General features: G+C 38.3%; 1 protein-coding gene across 3 annotated transcripts in view; it reads left to right on the forward strand.

Moving 5' to 3' along the window:
• ESF1 (ESF1 nucleolar pre-rRNA processing protein homolog) overlaps positions 1-3551 on the forward strand; it is a 68839-nt gene extending 65288 nt beyond the window's left edge. For all 3 annotated transcript variants that reach the window (XM_015457778.3, XM_045362481.2, XM_005568331.4), the window contains exons 13-14: positions 382-528; positions 2702-3551. In XM_015457778.3, the coding sequence (XP_015313264.3) occupies positions 382-528; positions 2702-2995 (441 nt within the window). In that variant the 3' untranslated portion in view covers positions 2996-3551. The remainder of the gene's footprint in view (positions 1-381; positions 529-2701) is intronic.
• The last annotated feature ends 7421 nt before the right edge of the window (positions 3552-10972 follow it).

A 10972-nucleotide genomic window follows, 5' to 3' on the forward strand; every position in this document is an offset into this window, starting at 1 on the left:
AAAATAAACTTTTTCTAGATTTAATGTCATTGCGCAAGAGGAACAAAGTGAAAATGAGAACTTTTTATTTGAGGGTACTTGGGGACTCTTGTTCCTGCAGCCTACTAATGAGTCACACTAAGTGAAATGGGGCCTGGTTTTTAACTACAAGGTTTTATCTCTCCTGCTGTCAGTAATGTTGCTTCCAGAGATTCTGCCTTATTGCTATATAAAGATCTCTTTGTTTTGGTAATCCACAGTCAGTTTACAGATGACAGGTGGTACCCCAGAGTTTTAGTGATCGAGCCTTCCGTTCTAGAAGGGATATCTTGTGCCCTATACTCCTTTTAGGGGGTAAAAAAAGCACTGTTGTACATTTGAACTTCTTTTTGCTCTTCACAGGCTGAAATGGCTTTGCTTATGATGGATGAGGATGAGGACAGTAAGAAACACTTCAATTACAACAAGATTGTGGAGCACCAGAATCTGAGCAAAAAGAAGAAGAAGCAGCTCATGAAAAAGAAGGAATTAATAGAGGATGACTTTGAGGTAACCATGGACACCAGGCACTAGTCTCTTAAAGCTGGAATTGAATCTAAAGTCAGCTCTGCAGATAGAAATTGAGCATAGTCAAAGTTACCCTTGAAAATGTCTTAGGGGCCAGGTGCAGTGTCTCAACGCCTATAATCCCAACACTTTTGGAGGCTGAGGCATGAGGATCACTTGAGTCCAGGAGTTCAAGACTAGCCTGGGCAACATAGTGGGTCCCTGATCTCTATGAAAAATTTTAAAAATTAGCTGGCCAGGCATGGTGGCTCACTCCTGTAATCCCAGCACTTTGGAAGGCCAAGGTGGGCGCATCACAAGGTCAGGAGATCAAGACCATCCTGGCTAAAACGGTAAAACCCTGTCTCTACTAAAAATACAAAAAATTAGCCAGGCATGGTGGCGGGCACCTGTAGACCCAGCTACTTGGGAGGCTGAGGCAGGAGAAGGGCGTGAACCCAGGAGGCGGAGCTTGTAGTGAGCAGAGATTGCACCACTGCACTCCAGCCCAGGCGACAGAGCGAGACTCTGTCTCAAAAAAAAAATAAATTAGCCAGGTATAGTGGTGCACACCTATAGTCAGTCCCAGCTACTAAGAAGGCTGAGGTGGGAGGATTGCTTGAGCCCAGGAGGTCGAGCCTGCAGTAAGCCATGATTGTGCCACTGCACTCCAGCCTGGGCGACAGAACAAGACCCTGTCTCAAAAAAAAAAGAAAATGTTTTCGGAAAGACTGATGGTAGAGCCAAAGCCACTGTCTTTTAGACCAGCACAGTCAGTTCATCCCAGGATAGATGAAATCATTGTTTCTTTGGTTGAGCACCAGGTGCAATAGTTGACTTGTATTTTGGTAGCCATGTTGTACCAAAAATGTGTAGTTTTTAATGTTAGAATCACATGTAGTGAACCTCAGACCAGCAAAGGTATGCTTGAATAGCAGGTTCATGTCATAACGGGTCCCACTCTCACTGTGTGCAGTGGCCAGCGCAGTAAGCCATGTTTTCTCCGTTGCTGGGTTTTTTGTTTCCATTACTCCTGCCTCTTTTTGTTGAGTACATATTCCTAATGGCTGCAGAGTCCTCTAAGCATGAGTTTGAGCCCTCTACCGAAAATCTACAAATAGCTATTAGAAACTGCTTAATGACTTCCAACCATTAATGTGGAAGAACTGGCCCTGAATAAGATGGGGGAAATTTGGGAAATTTTGAATTTGTTCAAACAATGGAGGGTAGAATACAGATGGCTTCTAAGTCCTTACAGAAGGATTTGGGGGCTACTCTGTAGCTTCTGTTATTTGAGTCAGTTTCACATGTGCTCCCATTCCAGTGAGGTTTTTATTGAGTTAGTTTCCTTATGAAAGCAAAGAATGATTTGTAGTCATTCTGTCTTCATATATTAATAATCATATATATAAATATTTTTGTGGGTTTTTTCCTTGTTCTGGGTATTGAGTCTCTTGTCGTCATGATAACTAAGTAGAGCTACAATCCATCTCCAAGTGGACTTGTGTTTCCTGTGTTTCCCTTTCTTGCTGGTTACCCATCTGCCTGGCAACCCTCAAAGGCTGGCTGGAGTTAAGGGTATACTCTTAAACATGGAACCACAAATTTTTATAGAAAGAAGATAAATTTGGGGATTGTGTCTGACCAGACCTTGATCTTGGATGGATTCTTTGCCATAGTGGTCTTTAAATCTTTTGATCTATGGATCACCTTCAATAGTTCCTTATTTTTGGCACCAAGATTAAAATTTTTAAAAATGTACTCAGAGTTCAGGGCCTCCAGCAAATGTTCTGATTGGCTTATTTATGCTGGTGAGAAATTGATTTTGTGCTGTAAGCATGGGAAAGCCCTGCCTCACAAACCACTCCTCCAGTCATTTTGTCTAAGTGATCATTGTAGTTACCAGCCATCATATATATATATATGGCCCACTGTAATTCCCTTTGAAATACATTGTCCTTGCATGATAAGAACAGGGTGCCCCACGAGTTGTGGTCCAAAGGTAGGCCATAAAGATCTATGGAAAAACAGTTTGCTAATGAATCAGTACAAACGCTCAGGTTTGTGTTTTATATAATCAACTCACCAACTTTCTAAATTTGGCCCCATTTCTGGCCTTTTGCTTTAGTAATTTTGTTTAATTAATTTATTAATTATTTTTTTTTTGGATTTGCAGGTAAATGTTAGCGATGCACGGTTTCAGGCAATGTACACTTCCCACTTGTTCAATTTGGACCCCTCAGATCCCAATTTCAAGAAAACGAAAGCTATGGAAAAAATCCTTGAGGAGAAAGCCCGGCAAAGAGAACAGAAAGAACAAGAACTTACACAGGCAATAAAGAAAAAAGAGAGTGAGATTGAAAAAGAATCACAAAGGAAGTCCATTGATCCTGCTTTGTCAATGTTGATTAAATCTATAAAAACCAAAACAGAGCAGTTTCAAGCAAGAAAAAAGCAAAAAGTCAAATAACTGGATGTTACTTATTTTTGAATTGAATACATCTTTTCCTAAAATGTACAGAAATAGTAGGAGGAATATTTATTGGGAACAAAGCTATCTTTCAAGAATATGAATAAAATCTTTTTCTGGACATGATAAAATTTTTCTCCATAAATAATTATACTTAATTGTGGATGACTGACAAATTTGTATTGTATATTCCTACAGATTAGTCATAATTAAATTACCTGAATTATAGGGTTTATAAAATTTTTATATTTTATGATGTTCAATTCTAACTAGTGGAAAGTTACTCTTGCTTTTTAAAAGGCTGTTTACAATTCTCTGTAAAAATAGAGCAATATCTACTCTTAAGTTTATGTAAACGTTAGGGATAATTTGAAAAAACATATATTTAATACATTAATTTCTCTGGAAGCAGGAGGCATGTTTAAATAACTATTAAAATAATTTATTTTTCTAGCCATAAAGGATGGAAGTCAAGAACTTTTTGTTGTTTAGTCATGTTAAGTATAGTCTGTTTATGAAATTAACTTGTAAATAAAAGTGTAAAATATTTTCATTATTTTGTATTGCACTGATTTATTCCATTTTATGCATCTCAAAGTACTCTCTGGAAAAAATATCTCAAAACCGATTTTAACTTTTAAGAGGACAACTCCATTTAAAGGCAGTTCTAGAGTTGCATTGCCCATAATTGCATTTGAAATATTCATGAGCTCTCCAGTGGTTTTTTCTTTTGGTAGCAACAGAAAATTCTTCTGTCTGTCCTTCAGATTTTTGGAATACTTCAGAAGGGTGGATATGCTGCTGTAACGTTTAAGGATATCTTAATTCTTCTTAAAACACATCTAGGGCCTTAACACTCTTGGATCTCACCTGGTCTAAATATTATAAACAACTGACCACCTGAGACAGTCAAATTAGATATGCCGTATAAATAAATGTGAATAAAACCAACATTGTAACTTGGAGCAAATTATAAATATGGTAACTTCTGAAAGACAACAGGAATTTGACAAGGTTTGTGGTTAATAGTAAACTTGACATTTGGGGTATTAAAAATCAAAGCTACTGACTAGGCAAGGTGGCTCACACGTGTAATCCCAGCACTTCGGGAGGCTGAGGCAGGAGAATTGCTTGAGGCCAGGAGTTTGAGACCAACCTGGGCAATATAATAAGACTATAGGCTGGGCATGGTAGCCTATGCCTGTAATCCCCTTTGGGAGGCCAAGGCAGGCACGTCACTTGAGGTCAGGAGTTCAAGACCAGCCTGGCCAACATGGTGAGACCCCGTCTCTACTGAAAGTACAAAAAATTAGCCAGGCATGGTGGCCCATGCCTGTAGTCCCAGGTACTCAGGAGGCTGAAGCAGGAGGATCACTTGAACTTGGGAGGCAGAGGTTGCAGTGAGGTGAAATTGCGCCTCTACACTCCAGCCTGGGCTGACCCAGGCTCAAAATATATGGACCCTGTCTCAAAATACATGTGTGCGCGTATAAAAAGGCAAGTGTGGTGGTGCATACTTGTGGTCCTTGCTACTCAGGAGGCTGAGATGGGAAGATCATTTGAGCCAAGGATTTGAGTTTACAGTAAGCTGTGATTGCACCACTGCATTCCAGCCTAGGTGACAGAGCAAGCAAGACCCTGTCTCTATTTAAAAACAAAAAGTCACCAATGTAGCATATGTTTTAAAGACTAAAATGATGGAAAACTCCGAGTGATATCAAAATAATAAGGGAGTATAAATAGTCTCTATAAAGGGAAGAAAAAAGGGACATTTAAATTATTTATTATAACAGAAAAATGCACAGTATCCAAACGGAACTGATTTTAACATAAAGCACTGACATTGTTGGATTATTCAGCCAAATAAAACATGAATTCTTTAGATACATCTGTGAACTCCCCACATTATCACTGAAAAGTCATAAATCTTAATATGTTTATGAGTATGGTCTATAAAATTTATGTTTCATATTTCATTCTCTGCAGGAGAAAAGTTTTGTTCTCTTTAAACTGTTTAATTATAATGTAGTAATTGCACAAAAATCAAAATCAGAGTCTGATTTTAAGGTTTCTGTGAACCTGAGCCATTGGGTTTGGTTTTTCTGTTTTTGAGCCCGTAAGTCACTGCATTTAATTGTAAAATCTCATTTTACTAGTCAAGCACATAATTATAACAAAAAATTGTTATTAAATTGTTATGACTTAAATTACATAAGTCATACAAAGCCCTGGCTCCTTTTCTCAAATAGTTGATATTTTTTAGGTAGGAAAAAAAATGAGAACAGCATTATCAGGTGTTAAATATTCTACACCAATAACTTTAGGGTTCTCAAATTATTGCCGGTAGTGAAATTTAGGATTAAAAAGTGGCCACCGTCATAATTCAGCAAATAAGTGAGGGTAGTTTTGATGGGTCTTAAGGTCACATTTAGACATTTAGTTGGAGTTTTTATTGCCGTTGAGACCATGGAGAGTAGGTCAACCCTGTAGCGTCCAGAAAAAGTCGTAACTTAATACTGGTGAAGCTCTGATTTGCTTCACCAGCAGCAAATCTTGGAGATCAGTTTAATACACAATATTGTCACTACATATTCTCTGAGAGAGGTACACTAGAGACACGAGCAGGAGAGTGGAAACTGCACTCGTTCCATGTTCGTTACCGAGCAGGCCAATATACTAGATAGGTAATATCTTTGCCTTTTCTGTTTTAGAATCACTTGGTATGTCAAAAACCCCTAGTGGCCAGGCTGCACCTCATACCTATTCAATCTTATATATACCAGTAGTATCCAGATTTTTTTTTTTTTTTTTTTTTTTTTTTTTTTGCGACGATGTTTTACTCTGTTGCCCAGGCTGGAATGCAGAGTGCAATGGTGCGGTCTCGACTCACTGCAACCTCCGCCTCCCAGGTTCAAGGAATTCTGCCTTAGTCTCCTGCCCAGTAGCTGGGATTATAGGCAAGCGCCATCATACCCAGCTAATTTTCATATTTTTAGTGGAGACAGGGTTTCACCATGTTGGCCAGGCTGGTCTCAAACTCCTGACCTCAAGTGATCCACCCACCTTGGCCTCCCAAAGTGCTGGAATTACAGGCGTGAACCACTGCACCCAGCCCAGATGTCATTATTTTTTAAAGCTACCTGGATAATTCCAGTGTTCAGCAAAGATGGAGAACCACTTTTTTACTTTGCTTAGAGGCAAAGAAGGCAGGCCCAAAGAATTTACTTTTGGGTCCACCAGATTGGAGACAAATTAACTTAATATCAGCTATATCTGTTAGCTCTTACTGCTTAACAAACCACCCAAAATCTAGTGGCCTAAAATGGCATTTATTCCTTCTTATGAATCTATAGTTTGGCTGGGCAGTTAAGATCCAGCTCAGCTGGGGCTTGATGACTCTGCATGAGGACTCTGATGGTTCTAGGGTGGCTAGAGGATCTCTCATCTAGTAGGCTAGTCCAGGCCTTACATGTGACAGAGGGTTCCCAGCTATAAGAGAGAATAAGTCCCAATGCACAAACATTTTCAAGCCTTCAACAGTGTCACATTTGCTGTTGTCCCACTGGCAAAATCACATGGCCAAACCCCAAACCAACAAGTGGCAAAGTTACAATGCAGAAGGGTATACGTACAAGGAGGCATGAACAAATTGTTGGTTATTGTTAAAACCATCAACACATTACTTAGGTTTCCTCTTCTGTAGAAAAAGTATTTACCATCTATTGGTCTAAATAACACAAAGTTGTTTGCAGTTTTTGGCAATTACAAAGATGTAATTAATGTATAGGTTGTTGTGTAAAACATAGGTTTTCCACCTAGGTCATATGGTAAGTTTATATTTAGCTTTGTAGTAAACTGCACATTTACTTACCAAAGTGGTTGAACCATTTTACATTCCTATGTATGAGTTCCAGTTGCTTCACATCTTCACCAGCACTTGATATTGTCAGTTTTTGTTGATGCTCATTTTGGGCTAGTGTGTTTTTGTTTTATTTGCCATTCTAATAAGTGTTTACCTGTATCTCATTGTGGTTTTAATTTGCATTTTGCTAATGACTAATGATGTTGAGCATCTTTTCATGTGCATATTTACCAACCGTATATCATCTTTGGTAAAGTGTCTGTTCATGTCTTCTGCTCCCTTATTTTAAAATTGAGTTGTTATTGTTTTCAGAATTGTTTATATATATTATATACAAGTCCTTTGTCATGTATGTGATTCGCTAATATTTTATCCTTTTCTATGGCCTGTGTCTTTTCATTCTTTTAACAGTGTCATTCACAGAGCAAAAATGTTTTATTTTTATGAAGTCCAATTTGTCAGTTTTTTCTTTTATGGACTGCCTTGGTGTCATATCTAAGAACTTTCTTAGAAAACCAAGGTTACAAAGACTTTTTCCTATATTTTCTTCTAAAAATCTTATAATTTTATGTTTTACATTTAGATCCATTTTACATTTTAAAGTAATTTCTGTATAAGGTGTTAGGGTTTGAGTGACACTCTTTTTTTGCATATAACTGTTAATTTATTTCAGCATTGCTTATTGAAAAGTTTGTTCTTTCTCCACTGAATTGCCTGAGTACTTTTATCAAAAATGAATTGGTCAATCACCAAAAGTCAACCACATAAAATCCATAACCCAAATAGTCCTATAGTCATTAAATTAATTTAGTTAATTAAACTCCCAAAAAAGAGATTAATTAAATTAATTAAACTCCCAAAAAAGAGATTACCAAGTCCAAATGACTTCACAGGGGAATTTTAACCCCTATTTGAGAGTAATTAACGCAAATTTCACGCAGTCTCTTTGAGAAAATGAAGAATCAACACCTCTCAACTTACTTTATGAGACCAGTATATCCTTGACAGCAAAACAAGACAGTATAAATACAGAAAACTACAGGATGATGTTCACTGTTAGTATATGTGATTGATTCCAGAGAGTCAATCTGTCTCATGAACTTAGACATACAAATTCTCAAAAAAGTATTAGCAAATCAAATACAACAATGTATGCAAAGAAATATACACCAGGACAAAGCAAGATTTATTCCAGGTATGCAAAGCTGGCTCAGCATTCAAAATCAATCAATGTATGCCATATCAACAGACTTAAGTGAAAAACATATGATCATATCAATTGATGAGAAAGGTATTTGACAAAATCTAACGTCTATTAATGATGAAAACTTCTCAGGCTGGACACAGTGGCTAAGGTGGGTGGATCACCTGAGGTCAGGAGTTCAAGACCAGCCTGGCCAAAATAGTGAACCCTGTGAGACCAGCCTGGCCAATATGGTGAAACCTTGTCTCTACCAAAATACAAAAATTAGCCAGGCATGGTTGCATGTGCCTGTAATCACAGCTACTCAGGAAGCTGAGGCAGAAGAATCACTTGAACCTGGGAAGTGGAGGTTGCAGTGAGCTGCGGTCATGCCACTGCACTCCAACCTGGGTGACAGAGTGCAACTTCATCTCTAAATCGATCAATCAATCAATCAATCAATCTCTTCAGCAAGTTAGGAATAGAGAACTGCCTCAACTTGGTGAATAGTATCTACAAAACACCTGTATCTAACATCATACATACTTCATAGTGAAAGACTAAATGCTTTTCTTCTAAGATCAAGGCAAAGATGTTCACTCTTACCACTCTTATTCAGCACAATAGTGGAAGTTCTACCCACTGCAATAGGACAAAAAAATTAAAACCATACAGGTAGAAAAGGAAGATGTGGAACTCTGCATACTTGCAGATGACATAGTTATCTACATAGAAAATCACAAGGAATTGCCAGGCGTGGTGGCTCATGCCTGTAATTCCAGCACTTTGGGAGGCCGAGGTGGGTGGATCACCTGGGTCAGAAGTTCGAGACCAGCCTGGCCAACATGGTGAACCCCCGTCTCTACTAAAAATACAAAAATTAGCAGGGCATGATGGTGGGTGCCTGTAATCCCAGCTACTCAGGAGGCTGAGGCAGGAGAATTGCTTGAGGGGTAGGTTGCAGTGAACCGAGATCATGCCACTGGACTCCAGCCTGGGCAACAAGAGCAAAACTCCACCTCAAAAAAAAAAAAAAAAGAAAAAAGAAAATCACAAAGAATCTACAAAAAGCCTCAAACTAATTGGTGGGTTCAGCAAAGTCACAGGATAAAAGATCATACCAAAATCAATTATATTTCTATATACCAACAACATATAAAATATTACAACCACTCTAGAAAACAATTTGACCATTTCTCATAAAACTAAACTTGCGATAACCATGCAACTTGGCAATTGCGCTCTTGAACATTTATCCCAGAAAAGTGGGAATTTATATTCATGCAAAAACTTGTACATGAATATTCATTGCAGCTTTATTCGAAATAGCTAAAAACTCAAAAGAACCGAGATGTCCTTTAACAAGTGAATGGTTTAACTATGATACATCCACACCATAGAATACTACTTACTCAGCAATACAAAGACTGAACTCTTGATTCATGCAACAACTTGGATACATGTCCAGAGAATTATGCTGAGAGAATAAAAACCAATTCCAAAGGATTATATACTATAAAATTCCACTTATATATAATATTGTTCAAGTGACAAACTTGTAAAAATGGAAAAGAGATTAGTGGCTACCAGGGAATAAAAAAAGGAAGGGTGTGGAAGGTAGTGAGTGTGGTTACGAAAGGGCAACATGAAGGATCCTTACGGTGCTGGAAATGTTCTGTGTCATAAGTGTGGTGGTGGCTGTACCCATTTACACATGGAATAAAATTGTATAGAACTAAATATGAACACATACATAGAGACGAATAAAAGTGAAACATGAAATCTGAGTAACGTCAGATGATTTGTATCAATGTCATTGTCCTGTTTGTGACATTGTACTACAGTTTTTCAAAATACTACCATTGAGGGAAACTGGGTAAATGAAACACAGAATCTGTATTATTTCTTCAAATTGCATGGACATCTACCATTAGCTCAAAATAAAAATTTTAATTAAAAAATGTGGCCAGGCACACTGGCTCACACCTGTAATTTTAGCATTTTGGGAGGTTGGGGTGGGACAATCACTTGAGGCCAGAAGTTTGAGACCAACCTGAGCAACATAATGAGATCCCATCTCTCTCTCTCTTTTTTTTTTTTTAATTATACTTTAAATTCTAGGGTACATGTACACAACGTGCAGGTTTGTTACATAGGTATACATGTGCCATGTTGGTTTGCTGCACCCATCAACTTGTCATTTACATTAGGTATTTCTCCTAATGCTATCCCTCCCCCTCCCCCCACCCCCGACAGGCCCCAGTGTGTGATGTTCCCTACCCTGTGTCCAAGTGTTCTCATTGTTCAATTCCCACCTATGAGTGAGAACATGTGGTGTTTGGTTTTCTGTCCCTGTGATAGTTTGCTGAGAATGGTAGTTTCCAGCTTCATCCATGTCCCTGCAAAGGACATGAACTCATCCTTTCTATGGCTGCATAGTATTCCGTGGTATATATGTGCCACATTTTCTTAATCCAGTCTATCACTGATGGACATTTGGGTTGGTTCCAAGTCTTTGCTACTGTGAATAGTGCCACAATAAACATATGTGTGCATGTGTCTTTATAGCAGCATGATTTATAATCCTTTGGGTATATACCCAGTAACGGGATCACTGGGTCAAATAGTCTTTCTAGTTCTAGATCTTTGAGAAATTGCTACACTGTCTTCCACAGTGGGTGAACTAATTTACCTTCCCACCAACAGTGTAAAAGTGTTCCTATTTCTCCACATCCTCTCCAGCACCTGTTGTTTCCTGACTTTTTAATGATCGCCATTCTAACTGGCATGAGATGGTATCTCATTGTGATTTTCATTTGCATTTCTCTGATGACCAGTGATGATGAGCATTTTTTCATGTGTCTGTTGGATGCATAAATGTCTTCTTTTGAAAAGTGTCTGTTCACATCCTTTGCCTACTTTTTGATGGGGT

Source organism: Macaca fascicularis, chromosome 10, assembly GCF_037993035.2.
Source record: "Macaca fascicularis isolate 582-1 chromosome 10, T2T-MFA8v1.1".
NCBI classification, from domain to species: Eukaryota; Metazoa; Chordata; class Mammalia; order Primates; family Cercopithecidae; genus Macaca; species Macaca fascicularis.